Source organism: Sinocyclocheilus rhinocerous, unplaced genomic scaffold (assembly GCF_001515625.1).
Source record: "Sinocyclocheilus rhinocerous isolate Xijiao unplaced genomic scaffold, SAMN03320098_v1.1 scaffold4918, whole genome shotgun sequence".
NCBI lineage: Eukaryota > Metazoa > Chordata > Actinopteri > Cypriniformes > Cyprinidae > Sinocyclocheilus > Sinocyclocheilus rhinocerous.
In genome coordinates this window covers 264,784-280,941 of record NW_015648530.1, presented here as the reverse complement: position 1 = coordinate 280,941, position 16,158 = coordinate 264,784, and the positions used below count along the sequence as shown (strand labels likewise).

The 16,158-nt window shown below is 36.0% G+C and overlaps 1 protein-coding gene across 1 annotated transcript in view; it reads left to right on the top strand.

The window, feature by feature from the left end:
* LOC107709814 (rho GTPase-activating protein 42-like) overlaps positions 1 to 16,158 on the top strand; it is a 135,822-nt gene that overhangs the window by 43,012 nt on the left and 76,652 nt on the right. Inside the window, exon 3 of the mRNA XM_016514440.1 lies at positions 6,321 to 6,382. Within this exon, the coding sequence (XP_016369926.1) occupies positions 6,321 to 6,382 (62 nt within the window). The remainder of the gene's footprint in view (positions 1 to 6,320; positions 6,383 to 16,158) is intronic.

The following is a 16,158-nucleotide window of genomic DNA, read 5'->3' as shown; positions in this document are numbered from 1 at the left end:
ATTTTTAATGATATTCTAATGGGCCGCTTTGTGATATCACAAAGCCCGGAAAACAAACGCTGTAGTCCAAACGAGCCGTTTGCTGTAGTTCTTGAAAAGGGATTTTTAAAAAATGAAATAACTCCCTTTGGAGTGGACTTTGAGATTTGTAACTTTCTAGATCTTTTTTATGCCCAAACATACACACTACACACTGACTAAAATTAAAAAAGTGAAAAAGCATAATAGGACCCCTTTAAAACTTGTATATTGAAGACCTCTGCAACATTCAACTATACAGATTTCCATCTCTTACCCTGAGATTTTTATGTATTTTATTTTTAAAATATGCCATAAACATAGCCGGAGGTTAGTCTTTTGTAATTATATGAAAGCTCCAATACTCCAGTGAGCCTTCAAGTGCAAGACTGGGGCTATAAAACGTCATATTGGCTTTCTCTCAAGACCTTTCTCAAGATGTCAAGGTAATTTATCCTGAACTGTAAAAAAGCCCCTCTACATTATTCACTCCTTTTGTTTTATGAGGCATGTTCTGTGCACTATCTGCCCCTGAGTCTGCCTGTCACACACTGTAAGAGAGGAGCACTCACAGCTGGACAGGCCAGGGGTGAGCCGACACTGTCCGGACATCAGATGGGACCTCAGCCTGCCGTATCTCATCCCCGTGACAGCCATGCACTCCGTCACCCTGACGCTGATAAAATGGATGGCCGCAGGATGGAGCGGCTGCCTCTGTGCTGTCCACACTTTCACCAGCCTCAACAGGCTATGTTAGTCAAGGTCAGCTTTATGTAAACGCTGGTGCTCATCTGCTTCGAAAAGAAGGGAGCGAAAAGAGATGGTGCGTGATAATGTGGTAATATACCTCCTGTTTAGATAGTTGAACAGCTTTTAGGAAAATATTTATAATAATTCAGCAAATTCCGACAGAGCTCTGAAATACTCTGCATAGCTCTGTTTGACCCTGGTGAAGAAACACTTTGGTATTTGATTGTCTTCAAGTGTCTCCAAAGCAGTTGTTGCTGTGAAAGCATTATTATCAACAGTTTTACTCCTTTATATAAACTTCCAAAGTCCCTCAAGTAAAGCATATATACACTACCATTCAAAAGTTTGGGGTCAGTAAGATTTTGTTTTATAGATATGAATAGTTATATTCAGCGATTAAATTGATCAAAAGTTACAGGAAAGACTTTTATTACAAAATATTACTATTTTAAATAAATGCTGTTCTTATTAATTTTTTATTCATTAAAAAAATCCTGAATAAATGTATCACAGTTACCACAATTATATTAAGCAGCACAATTATTTTCATCATTGATAAGAAGAAATATTTCTTGAGCACCAAATCATCATATTAGAATTATATATGAAGGATCATGTGACACTGAAAACTCAGGAATAACAGAAATAAATTTAATTTGAAAAAAAAAAAAAAAACAACATAAATGTCATAATATTTTCTGTCTGAATATATTTTTGATCAAATGAAAGCCTTGGTGAGATATACACTACCGGTCAAAAGTTTGGGATCAGAACGATTTTTAATGTTTTTTTAAAGGAGTTTCCTATGCTCATCAAGGCTGTATTTATTTGATCAAAAATACCGGGAAAAAAATGTATTTTGTGAAATATTATTATGATGTAAAATAACATTTTTCTATTTTAATATACATTAAAATCTAATTTATTTCTGTGATGCAAAGCTGAATTTTCAGCATCATTACTCCAGTCTTCAGTGTCACATGATCCTTCAGAAATCATTCTAATATGCTGATTTATTATCAGTGCTGGAAACTGTTGTGCTGCTTAATATTTTTTTGGAACCTCTGATACTTTTTTTTCAGGATTCTTTGATGAATAAAAAGTTAAAAAGAAGAGCATTTATTTAAAATAGAAATATGTTCTAACAATATACACTACCGTTCAAAAGTTTGGGCTCAGTACATTTTTATTCTTTCTTTTTTTGAAAGAAATTAAAACTTTTATTCAGCAAGGATGTGTTAAATTGTTAAGAAGTGATAGCAAAGATTTATATTGTTAGAAAAGATTTATATTTGTAATAAATGCTGTTCTTTTTAACTTTTTATTCATAAAAAAAAGAAGAAAAAAGTATTGCGGTTTCCAAAAAAAAATATTTGTCAGCACAACTGTTGCCAACACTGATAATTCTAATAATAAATCAGCATATTAAATGATTTGTTAAGGATCATGTGACACTTTATACTGGAGTAATGGCTGATGGAAATTCAGCTTTGCATCACAGAAATAAATTTATATTTTAAAGGATATTAAAATAGAAACCATTATTTTATATTGCAATAACATTTTGCAAGATTACTGTTTTTTTTCTGTATTTTTGATCAAATAAATGCAGCCTTGATGAGCATAAGAGACTTCTTTAAAAAACATTACAAGCCTTATGCTGATCCCAAACTTTTGAACGGCGGTGTATATATTAGTTTACTATACAAAGCAAGGAGTTCAAACAAAGCATAAACAACAATAATAACAAAATATCAAATTAAAGAACAAAAAAGTGGGCTAAGGCAAATTATAGGGTAAAAAGGGGGAGAATTTTACATTAGGGTTCATTGTGCAGGAAAGACAAAAAGTGCTGCCACATAGTTTGAAATCTACAATATGAGTTGGGCTCAAAAGAACATAAAACCTCCATTTATATAATATGAAGCATATAAAGATTGTTGTTGAGTGCTTGTGAGAGTATTGAATATATCAGAAGACCACAAAATCACCAAGCTTATTTTTTAGATCATTTTCAAATTAAATGTATTTATTTTTATTTTAAAAAATAATTTAAATACCATACACTCGTATTTAACCCAGCATTTTTTAGAGTGTACAAACTTTATTTATACTTAAATCCACAGTTTTTAAAAATAGCAGTATTATATCAGCCATCAGCAACTCTTTGCCTCCTTCTACTTGGTGCCGTTGTTGACATCGACCATTGAAAACGCCATATCAGTTGACCGGTAGAAAAAAAGTTCTCATCTATAAGTCTTCATGGAAAGTTTTCAAACTGTCTGGGATTTCTGAGTTGTGCTCCCATAGTTTCCGAGCCCTAAAAGGGTAAGATTACTCTTACTGAAGAAAAATGTAATTGTCTTGTGGAATCAATCTGGTCATCGATGAAAGTGAGCTTTCAGAGTGACTTGACCGGACCCCTCGTGTGCTGTGGGACCAGAATCTTGATGTAGCTGAGCTGCAATCTACTTTGAAGCTCCAACCAGTCTGTGTCGCATCAGCAGTCTGTCTGGGAGTACATACAGGGTCACCTGACCTCCTATCGATTTCATTCCATGACTTCCTGCTGTGACATTCACAATCCACACCAGTTATCCTGAAATCAATCTCACAGAAAGATTGATGTAGCTCTAGAAATATTAATTGTCCTAAAAGTATAAGACGGTTTCACTTCAGCCGTGATGGGCAGATGACTGTTGCCGCTCATACTTTCTGTCCTTTTCTACTTTCATTTCTTTGTTGCTCTTCGGGGCTCTGACTTTTCCATTGTCTCACACAACAGAGCTGTTCACTCATGACGTCAATTTGTAGACTGACCCGGGAGGAAATAGTATAAAATGTCGTAACCATCCTTTACTAACATATTTTAAAATTATAACATTTTTCTTGAATCATTATTTACAAGATTTTTTAAAATATATATTTTTTTCAAGGTAAAAAGTTGATTATTTTTATTTCCAAATATAATTTATCTATTAAACATATATTTAATAGAATGAATATAAAATTATATATTGAATCTAAAATTGTCATATAACACTCAAAATGAATACTGTATTTTCTTTGAATCATTATTTTTAAGAATGTTTTGAAATATATTTTAAAAATGTAAAAATTTAATTGTTTACATTTACAAATATCATTTATATATTACATATTAATTTCATGTATATAATTAATCTAATATTATATATTGAATATAAAAATGTTTTTTGGTGTAACCCTCAAGTAAAAATTTATACCATATTTTCCTTCTAAATTTTTTATTGTATTTTTTTTTTATGTATTACGTTTTTGGAGAGTCACACCACGTGCCATTTTACAATCTGAACTAACCTTGTCTTGTCATATAAAGATCAAATTATATAATATTTTTACGAGAATTATTGACCTTGCATGCTGTTTTCACCACATGATTCTTAAAGGGGTGGTTCATTGCGATTTCACTTTTTTAACGTTAGTTAGTGTGTAATGTTGCTGTTTGAGCATAAACAATATCTGCAAAGTTACGAAGCTAAAAGTTCAATGCAAACGTCTCAGGTTACTTATGTAACCATGGTTCCTAAAAGCTAACATAAGCAGTAGCATTTACAAATAACAGCGTATCTAAAAGTATGAGACAACAACAAACAAAAAACATAGGCCTACCATTAAAAGCCGTGCTTGCACAGGTTCTGCACGATCCTCTTCAATAATATCCTCTGCTTCTCAATCGGGCTCAAAGTGATAAGCGATATTAACGACGCCTTTGTTTACGATACGACCGGAGCACATGCCGCTGAGGAGAGGGGCGGGACAATAAGAAGCACACTAGAGGCGGTTTAGCCAATCACAACACACTGGGCTAGCTAACCAATCAGAGCCCATCCCCTGTTTCTGAGGGAGGGGCTTCATAAAAGAAGGAAATTGATCAGCGCGTTTCTCAGAGAAGGGACAGAGCGGTGTAGAATAAAGGTAAATTATGTGAAAAATAATGCATTTTTAAAAAAACAAAGCATTAACACATGTTAGACTGCACACCATAAACACAATCAAGCCTAGAAAACAACCACTGAACCACCCCTATAATACAAAAATGAGAAAGGAAAAAAAAACACCTAGGAAAAAAAATTTGAATACATTAATAGACAAAAAATCATGGCTGTGATGTAACTAAAGCCTACCTATTTAAATAAAAAGAAAGAAAGAAAGAAAGAAAAATACAAAATAAATATTGCAATAAAAAAAAAAACACTCAGAAAATGATGTTGTTCAAGTGATTTCATGGGGTTTTAAAGCTATTTCTTGCTGAAGCATAGTCGTGTGCAACCGGTCTTGATTTATGGATAGTGCATTAGGGGTTTTTAAATGAGAGGGTGATTCCTTGTCTGCCTCTCTGATCAGTCCTTCTCAAATGTATGTACGTCAGATCTCTTCTGTCCTGAGCCAAAAGCCCATTTCACAGAATGACTCATCAAGTCTGTCATTCTCTCTATTAACCTGTGAATGATACGCTCTAACCCCTTTTAGCCACTATATCCTGCCTTAAGTAGCTCATAATTCAATAGAGACATTTATCCAGAGCTCCTACTCTTATCTTCCACATCTATTACTTTCTCCCTCTCATTTTCTGTTCTTTTTGCATTCAGTTTCTCACTCTCACCATGACTGTATGAATTAATTCCAAATTTTATTTATTTATTATTATTATTATTATTATTATTATTATATAAATCAATGTATGGAAAACTGGTAATGTATATCGAAATATCGGAAATGTGTTTAAAAATCATATCACCGTTATTGAAAAAAATTATATCGCGATACATATTGATATTGAATTATTGTCCAGCCCTAATTCCAGTATTATAATTAGTAATCACAATCAAATATTTTTTTTTATAGTAAAAAAAAAAATACTATTATTATTTTATATTAAAAATGTTTTTAAAAATTCTGAAATGGTCGAAAGGCATGAGTTGGATCTGGTAAAAAGTAAAGATATATATTGCCCCACTAACTTTAGAATAATTAAATGTTTCTAAAAAAAAATGTTCCCAATATTTTGCAGCCCTAACTTATACTTAATTAGGTGTTACTATGATCACATCTATGATTGATGTCATTGTCCTGTGGCTCCAGACTGATTAGTCACATGGTATTTACAGCAGACATTGGGTGACATATGTGAAATATGTCTGAAATATGTAGAATTTATATTAAACTTTAGACCCTGAAACCTATCAGCAGCACCTAAAAGCCTTTAAGTGCTCTGTTATGGATAAATTATTGAACACGGCTATTTCATACCTTTTATGTGACCAAAAGTGGAGGAATGTCTTTTTTAACTGTTCTGTATTGATTTAAATTCATAGAATAAAGTCCATTGTTCATTCTGCATTCTTATTAAATGCTGAATCATTTCTATAAGTAGCTGTGGCAATAAATCAATGCTAACAGTGTTTACTTAACAGCATTTCTATTGACCCACATGAATCAAGTTTTTATTATAAGTTTGAACTTTTGCCAACAAATGCAAATGGATTAATAACTCTATTTTTCTTCTCCAGCTCAGTCCTTCAAAGAGTTTTCCCAGCTGCTGAGCACCATGGAAGAGGAGAGAAGGCGGCTGGTAAGTACTGAGTATACATACTATAGATGCATTTATGGTATCTGTAACCTTAATAGCATGACTGTATGAATTAATTCCAAATTTTATTTATTTATTATTATTATTATTATTATTATTATTATTATTTAATATTTTAATTTGTATTAAAAAAAGTATATGTAAATGTAAGATCACTTTGGTGTCAATTTTGTCACCAAAACTATTAGTAAGTACACAAACACAGCGAGTAGGGATGGGAAATATGTGCAATATTAATTGACAGTTTTTGTAACAATAAATAAACAAAAAAAAAACAAAGCTGTCAATATTACCATGTTTAATGAACTTTTTTATTTGGCCATTAATGTCCCTAAAGTTGGTGTGTTTGGTTCATTTCTATGTATTAAAATCTTTAAATATAAAATATAGGTAAATATTACTGTTTCATCTATTTTTACAGTGTGAAAAAATTATTTGTTTGTTTATTGTTGCATTCAACATTTAATAAATCATCTTTAATAAATCATCAAAAGACTACAAATTATCAAGATGTAGTTTAAAAAAATGATATTTCCCAGCCCTAACAGTGATTGTGTTGTGTGCATGTCTGGCATCAGTGGGTGTTTTTGGAGGCTTCTGTGAGATGGCAGTCTTACGTTCAGCTGTCCATGGCTGCTAAAAGCCATGGAGCATAAATGGACACAAAGAGAGTGGACAGGCTGTCTGGACCGATGGTTTGATAATTGCGTTTACAGAGTTGGCAAGCTGAACTTGACCAAGTGTCCAAGCTCAAATGAAGGTAAAGTCCATCCAGGCAGAGACAGCAGCTGTCTCTCATCCACAGCCTGTTTAAATGAAGCGATGGAGCCATCGGTGGCTTGAAGACGCTGTTCCGAGCAATCACACGCTGCCATTGTGCTACAGCAAGAGAAAGAGGGTATAGTGCCAGTGCTGGATGAGGTTGCGGATGATGGTGGGTTTCATTTTGAAGGATGTGTATTTCTTAGTGAAGCACTTAACACAATGGTCTTCGAATTCAAGCGCAAGAACAATCGACTCAAAAATGTAATTTTGTCATTATATATTGAGAAGGGGTCATAGTTTTGGTTGGTTAGCATGGTACATGACCAAAAAAAATTTAAAATTAATAATAAAAGTACCATAAAAAGTAGTTCATAATTTGAGCACTATATTTCAGAATTTTCATTCATAACATTCAGAGTTGAGGGAATTATAGATGGAAGACTTCATTATAGACTATTTCCAAACATTCATTTGTTGAACTTTTACATTATACTTGACTGTATGGTGAATTTTATATATATGTGTGTGCAAATTAGAATTAAGGTTACTTGTTCACACTCACACCTGCTTAGTTCTGTGTCATTTGTTTTATTATTCCAAGTAGCTCATATTAGGCTATACTAATTGTAGACTCACTCTCTCTGTTGTAACCTTTGGGTTAGGTACTTTGCTCAAGGACTTAGTGAGGGTTGTGGGAATTAAAGTAATTTCCAGTTCATGGGTCGCCTCTATTTGATATTGATCTACCTTCAATGCAGCGGTTGCTCCTTGGGTCAAGGTTACGTTTGTTAGCCCCTGCTGGTAGGGGCTGTAACTACACCATCTGACATCTGAACTTGTTTATTTTTAATTTTTTTCATAATATTACAATAATTCCAGTTAGGGCTGGACGATATCTTATAAAAAGGTTTTTTTTTTTTTTTAATGATACCATAGTAGTACCATATTGTTTTCCCCATATCATTGCTTTCTTGGGTGTGTACTGTATGTTTCAGACATGTTCTATGGCAATACCATGATGTATTTATTAAATATGATAAAGGTAAAAAAATTTGCTAATGCAATAAAACAAATAAAATAAGTATTTGTTTGCAGATACCAAGAAAGTACTATTGTTGTTTCCTGTTATCAAATTAACGCTCCATAAAATCCTCATGATTAGCTGAGCTGATAATGAGAAAGCAAGTAAACAAACAAAGCCTGCTTTTCCCCCTCTGATCGGTAAAACAGCAAGTATGAATTTGTCAGATAAATAATGTTTAATCACCCTGTCAGGGTTTATTTTATGATAATGACCAGTTAACGGTGTGTTATCTTGCTTTTACACAGCTACTTTACCAAATAAAAAAATGCTATTTTGTAAGAAAAAGAGACCAATAGAAGAAAATCAAACAGTTAATTATACAGTTGGACATTATATCCAAACAGCTGTGTAATTTTTAATCAACGTATTAAAGCAGGTACACTCTAAAATAATTTTTCGAAGATTACTGTAGTATGTTTTACAAGAAAACACTATTTCAGTCTTTCTACTTCAAAATTTCACCTTTAGTTCAGTGTGCTACTTGCCATTTCTTTGTAATTATTTGTGCAAATTGTTTCAGAATTTTTTTTGTCAGTGTAGATCATGGCAAGGATCATGGCAAAACCAGCCGCAAACCATAACCATGTGGCACGCTAGACTTGGTCGTAAATTGTGTCTGGTTTCTGTGTGGGTGTCTCAGACCTCAGAGCTGACATGTCAGTGAAATCCAGAAGAGACGGTATGGTTAACATGTTTGACGTGTGTGGTCACTCGTCACGACTTGCAGTGACATCCGGTGGATATCACGTACGGTTCCAGTAATATGATGTACAGTTCTGGGAATATGAACCCTTACGCTGTAGTTTGACATCAAAGGTTCAGTAGTTTGCATGAAGTCACTGGTGCGAGCAGCCCTTGGGCCTTATTTTCTTCTCATTGCGTCATTATTGTCCCTCCTGTTAAATTAAATGTGAAAACAGCAAACACTTCAGGCAATATGCAGCCTCATTTAGACAAATGTCCTTAAAACGTAACCACAAAGATGTGAGAATAATCTAAATGCTTAATAGCTCACTTAAATGGTGCTTTAATGATGTGTGTGATTATCACACAGTTACCAGCTGCTCATTTAAACCTTTAAACTACCTAACTAAATGGCAAGAATAATACATCAGGGATGCACGTTTCAGACAAATACAAAATCAGGCCATCAGTTTTTAAAGGGGGGGGTGCAATGCTGTTTCATGCATTCAGAGTTGTTTACACTGTTAAAGAGTTGGATTCTCATGCTAAGCATGGACAAAGTTTCAAGTAACGGAGTTTCACAAGTATGGTTGTTGACGAACGTTTTATAAACAAGGCCCAGTTCGACGCTGGATTTACACATAGTTTGATACTGAAAGATGGAGCAGTCCCAGCTATAAAAGATCCCGGTCATGATTCAGAACTGCAGACGGTAAGTGAAACAGCATCAAATTTGTGTTTTGTTGGCGATCAGCACAAGTGGTCGTCACTCTTTAGCTCCGCCCACGGCGCGCCTCCAGGAGCTCGGCTTTTTCTGGAGAGAATCGTAAAGCTGTATCTTTCCTTTATAAATATGATCAAACTAAAGACTTTTTGGAGATATGAAGGATGCAGTACTACTCTATTGGTACTCAAGATTAACATGAGATTGGGTGAAACTGTGTGTGTTATGCCCCCTTTAAATTAGTCGAGTTGTGCTGTAGCTCCACCTTTCATTCTATATCTTCCTACCAGTGCCATCACTAGGGATTCTGGGCCCCTTCTCAGTTGGGCTGCCCAAAGGACATCGTTGGTCACTAACACCCCTGCTTCCTACCAAGACCAGATAGACAGCAACATTATGTTACATACAGTTCCCACACGTGCACCTAAATAATCTATAACAATGACGCTGCAATCACGTCTTATAACTACCACAAATTAAGTTGACTATTACCACCCCCTTCAATCCGATCGAAATTTAATTCCGATCGAGCTCAATCGGATCGATTAAGGTGTTTACATGAAGGCTTTTCAGTTCGATTGAGCCATCAATCCGATTACAAACGGATTATTGGGTTGCATGTAAAGTTTAACGTAGCCACTGAGAATCATCCTGCTCCAGTCGTGCTAGCGAATCAGTGTCTGGTTGATCAACTAGACATTTCATCATCAGACTCGGGCTCGAATTTATACGGTAAAATCGATACCATCTTTTCCCTCTATACATTCTCTCCGGAGCTGTCATTCAGTTATGGCAATGGGCGTTTCGTTTCTGACACGCGCTGTATGTGGTAGACCAATGACAAAGGACTAGGCCATCTGACCAATCAGAGCAGAGTAGGCTCACAGAAAGGAGCTTTTACATTTATAGGCCACCACACGGACAAACGGCAACAAACACCAACAAACAAGTCTGTTGGAGTTTGTTGGATCAGTGGCTACGTTTACATGCACAATTTTTGGTTCAGTCGGACTGAATTCATTCCGATTGATGAATCTGAATGTAGTGTTTACATGAACGCTAAATAAAGTGATCGGGTTGATGTGTGCGTTTATATGTCACAAGCTTCAAATCGGAATTGATTTTTTTTTACATGCGCACACTGCACAAATATAGAGTTTCTCACTGCACATAATAACCAATCTCCTACACGGTTTCTTTATTTGTTTTTAACAGCAGAATTATCCATTTATGGATAAATATACATATAAACCGCTGTGCCGTGCTGCTCATATTTATCACGCAGTAAAAATGCCCCTCCCCGCGCCCAAAACGGGTTGCCTGTGGATGAGTATCCAAAACAAGGACCCCTCTATACATTCTCTCCGGAGCTGTCATTCAGTTATGGCAATGGGCGTTTCGTTTCTGACACGCGCTGTATGTGGTAGACCAATGACAAAGGACTAGGCCATCTGACCAATCAGAGCAGAGTAGGCTCACAGAAAGGAGGGGTTTAGAGAACCTGATTTTTCGAACTGCTTCGTATGAATCATTGAGAAATGCTGTTAAATTAAATGTATATTATGAGAAAACTAAAGTGTTTTTGACCTTGCATGCATGTAAACCTGTTGTTGGAGCATCTTAAAACAATATTAGGAACCTTAAAAATGGCATAATAGGGGCACTTTAAGATACCTCGTTACATTACTGAAATTTTGGTGGAACTTTGCAGCCAAAATGGTTCATTGCCTACTGACAATAGTATAGGGATGTATGAAGCACAGCTCACAGAGAAATCACTTTCAAACCAAGCAGCTTTCGGTGGGTCAACGCAGTGTATCTACATAACCCGCTTGAACCCATCGCAAAATCTGTGTGGGGAAATCTTTTGCCTTCGCGTGAAATTCCCAATCACGTGGGTTCCATTTGAAATTACTGGATTTCGCAAAAAAATGTTGGAAGAGCTTTTTCTTCTCTATTGTGTCATCAGAGTGAAACTGCTTCTTGAACAAGAAAAAAAATGTAGGGAGTTGATTTTGTCAACTGAGAATTGATTGGATCATTGGATTGTTGTCATTTGCTAATTAGTACGATCTCATGTGAGTAATTTCTGGAGGGCATGCTATATTGCCCAGCCTGGTGCACACGTCACCAGAGAAGAGATGTTGTTGTGAGGGGGCAGGAAAGGCAATCCCAGAATGCATCAGGATGAAAAAAAGTTAGGGATTGTAAATATTCTTTCAGTGCCAATGTAAACTCTGATAATAGCTCAGTCTAATTTAAAATTGACTATTTAGAGCTAACTAGAGTATTGTGTTGAGTATGGTGTAGAGTATTGTAGAGTAGCTTAGCATCATGCTAACATGAAACTCCACTGAAATCAATTGTGAGTTGATTCTACCATACACTTCAAATAAGAATTCACATCTTTTTTGCATTTGGACAACATTCTAATCTGTCACTTAAGAGGTTAGATAACAGATAGGATGTTGCTTTGGTAGACAGCATGGAAGCTCACTATGTTTTGAAACAGAGTTTAAGTATGTGTGTTTGTAAGTGATCCCAACTGGGAGCATTACTGTTTGCTTCCTGTGAAATGTTTGAAGTTATAGAAGATAAAGGAAGTTTGATAAAATGACTAATGGTTTGTTTTCGTGACCTATGTTGCTGTTTTTTTTCTAGAAGAGCTGTTCCTTAATGTCTCTGTCTCAAATGACGCTCTGAGGTTCATTCGTATACTGCGACCCCTGCTCTCTGATCTCCATATATGCAGGAAAAAAGCAAAGTCTGTTTCATTTCAGACAGTGAGTAATAGGGTGAATTTTTTTTTTTTTAAAGGACCTTTAAAATATACATTTTATTACGTTACTCCTAAATGCATAACTTATGGATTTATGGCTGGAATAAACTCGTTTGTGCGGTCTCACACAGTCAGACACATTTGTTTTATTGAAAACAAAACACTTTTGAGAATAGCAGCCTCAGTGGATTTGATTTCATTTTCCTCTCCTTCATCTTAAACATCTAATCTCTTTTTTAGCAGTCTTAATGCATAGTTTGCTGCAAAGATACTCTTTGCAAAGAAGAAACTCAGAAGATTTAGTCCGGGAGGAAGCCCACACACAGGACAGAAAATATCTCAAATGAGATATCTTTATTTTCTTTCTCCTAGACAGCAATAAGTTTAAATGGAGATCAAATGGAGGTTTAAAGGTACAGTCTCACAAAAGCATGTGGAATTATTTCGGACCCTGCAAAAACAAATACTTGCCACAGAAAATGTCATGCTTTAGGATTTCTTAATATAAATACATTATATATTTTAACAAATAAAAATATATTTTGATCTGTTGGTCAAACATCTTTTATAATTTGATTTTGTGCCAAAATGTATTGATAAAAATAGTTGAATCTAATTTGAAAAATACTGTGTTTTTTTTTAGCTTTGCCAAATGCTAACTTCAATCTCTTTTTGAGTCAATTGTGTGTTTATTCCCCTGTGCACCATACATGAGAAGTAATATTTGTGAGTTGCTGCCTATGTTGAGCATTGCAAATCAGTCATTTGTGAGGTTACATTTCATTTAGGATTCTGATGTTGAAGACAGCTGTATGTAGGCGGTAGACAGCCAGGCTAGGTTTTGAAACAGAGTCATTATCTTTGTTTACGTTGTGCGGATCGCTGCTTCTGTCCATTCTTTGTTTTTGCCGATTGACTTTCCTCACCGCCTAATCAGACATCCTGTAATTCAGGGCCAGCTGTGGTTAATGAGAAACCACATGGAATGTAACTGGAAGTCAATGAAACTTTCCACTTTATTCAGTTTATTTACATTCTTTTTCATGTTGTCTGCAGCTTAGTGTTAATCACCTCGGCTTGTAAGTCTGCCTTTTTTAAAAGGATGTGATGGCAGGGTGTGTGCTTTTGCGGGATACTTTTGTGTTTAAAGCACAACCTGGAAGAAAAGGAGATTTCAAGTGCTCTCATTGCTCCATCTAGCAACACCGTGTGTCATACATTTTTGAACAGAGGAATATGGAAAGAAGGAGATTTTCCAAATATTTTCCATGGTAGAGTTGCTAGTGCGCTCTTGATCTCCTGAGCCCAATCAGTCATGGAACAGAGAGAGCTCCGCTGTCAGACTGAATCCGAGGTAGCCGTATATACATGCAATCGTCAGTTCTCTTCAGTCGAGTGGGATTGAAGCCAGGCCCTTGTGATGCAGTAATGCTGTAAATAATCCTGACCTATTGACATGTGCCAATGAGAGAAGAATTGTGATTATCTATCCACGTCTTCATTAGTATTTCTGTCTTGTGGAGATCAGAATGCTAAATGCCGCTTCAGATTTTAAGTTCTCAGTCTGCAACTCAAAAAAATCACAACTGTACCAAAGGTCTGCACCTCTGACATGCACAAATACATAAAGACAGCTCTCTAAACATTTAATCATAACTGCCCGAAGTATAATCATCATTTACATTGAACTAGGGGCCAGAAAATCTCCTAGTTCATCTAGCAAAATTGAATCAACCAACCAGTGGCCAAATACATAAACTGTTTAGACTAGTCTTCAAAAGTTAGTCTTTTTTTTTTTTACTCAAGACTTTTTAAATTCGGGTACAACAAGGTAGATTGGTCTAATTTGATTCTGAAAAGTAAGACTGAATACTTCTTGGCTAACTGATTCTTAAGGCAGTATTAACATAGTGGCTATCATGGGCGACATTAGGGGGGGTAAGGGGGGGCAGTTGCCCCTCCATATCGTTAGTCAAAGAAAATCTGATGTCAGCCCAGGCCCGGATGTAGGGGGGTACTAGACGGTGCTAAATACCCTCAAACGAAAGCAAAAGCAATTAAAAGATCTGGCAAACTATCTAACATGTTTTTGCAGCGTTGAGCAATGTAGCCAATCAAAGACATATGTTGATTTCTTCAACGCAATGGCCAATCAGAAACGTTAGAGTTTTCAGAATTCACTCACCGCTGAAAGAGCCGGAGTTTTGCACGCTTTTGAATCATCTCATGACTAACTAAGTTCATACCCGATGCAAATAAGAGATTTAGGGAACAGCGGGACCCAACCAGATTTTTTGCGCCGCGGGACTCAATTCCCGGATAAAATGCTGTAGCGGTCTGTAACTCTGGTGTAATTTGAACGGGAGCGGACGGTCTAACAATATCCCATTCCCGACATCCATTCAGAACAGCATATCTGCGCTTTATTCTTATTGACCACCGGTACAGCCTGCACTCGGACTGTTATGCACGCGCTGCACGCATGCTTTCTGCATCACGTGTTTTATTTGCGGGGTCTGTGCGCAGCATGTGTATAATGATGCTCAGAGCAAGCTGTACATATACGGAATATATACGGCCCTCAGACAGAACAGGCAAGTTGTCGATGAGTGACAGAGCAGAATAAGGATGGAGCAAAGTGTGGATCTCGGTTTTGTTTATATTTTGCTTAGCCTATAATTTTAAATGACAGATGTCGTATTTATTTATTTTTCTCTGTGACACTTTTCCTACTGTTAACAGAAAAATGTCAAACGAATCTAGTATTTTGACAAGATGAATAAAAATAGTTTGACAAGACGAATAAAATAACATACAATTTTGTGCAGACTACACTTTTATTTGTTAGCCTATCTCTCTTTCTTTCAGTAGCGGAAATTTAAATGTGACATTCTGGAAACGAGATCTAAATTTAGCAGGAACAGTTGGGTTGGGAAGAAAATTATTCTAAGCAGACAGCGGATGAACAAAGAGTGAATATATAGCAGGAGCGGGTGGGTGCGGAATATAACCTTGTGGGAGCGGGACTAAGTCCCGCGCAGACCTCTACTTTGATGAGTGATTCTTTTAGTGATAATAAAGGGAGCGCGCTTTGTGTGTTTTAATCCATTCAGAATTTGAATTAAACTTTCGTTTTTCGGACACATACATGCTGCAAAGTTTCGAGAATGATGCTGGATTCATTCTCGAAATATCAGGGATAAGCAATGGACGGGACAAAAAAGCCTTAGTGATTTAATTCTGGAACCAGTCCTGCCCAAACTTCCACAGACAGCGCACGTCCTGAGCGAGATCCAGTTCACGGACTAAAAGCATGTGTAAACTTGATTGAGATCGGGACACATCAACCAGTAATTTAATTTCCAGTAATGGATGGTAGAAAGTTCAGAAATGAATGGTATGCAATTTATGACAGAATAGTCCCACAACTGATCGTTTATTTTTTTCTCACGTGTCTCACCACAATGATTCAAAACAGACACATTTCAAGTGACATGGGAAAAAGACACAGAAAACTTAAATGAAGATCAGAAAAGCAGCGTGCACATTTCTGGTGAAAGGCCATCAACTTACACTTAAGCATCACCATTCAAATCAGCAGCAAGAGTCAAAGTTCCACAGTTTAGTAAACGCAGGCAACCTCTTTAAGTTATTCTTCACTGCGCTGTATAGACCAATTAGAGGTTTGTAAACATTCCGGATGCGCGCACATCATGGTTGCA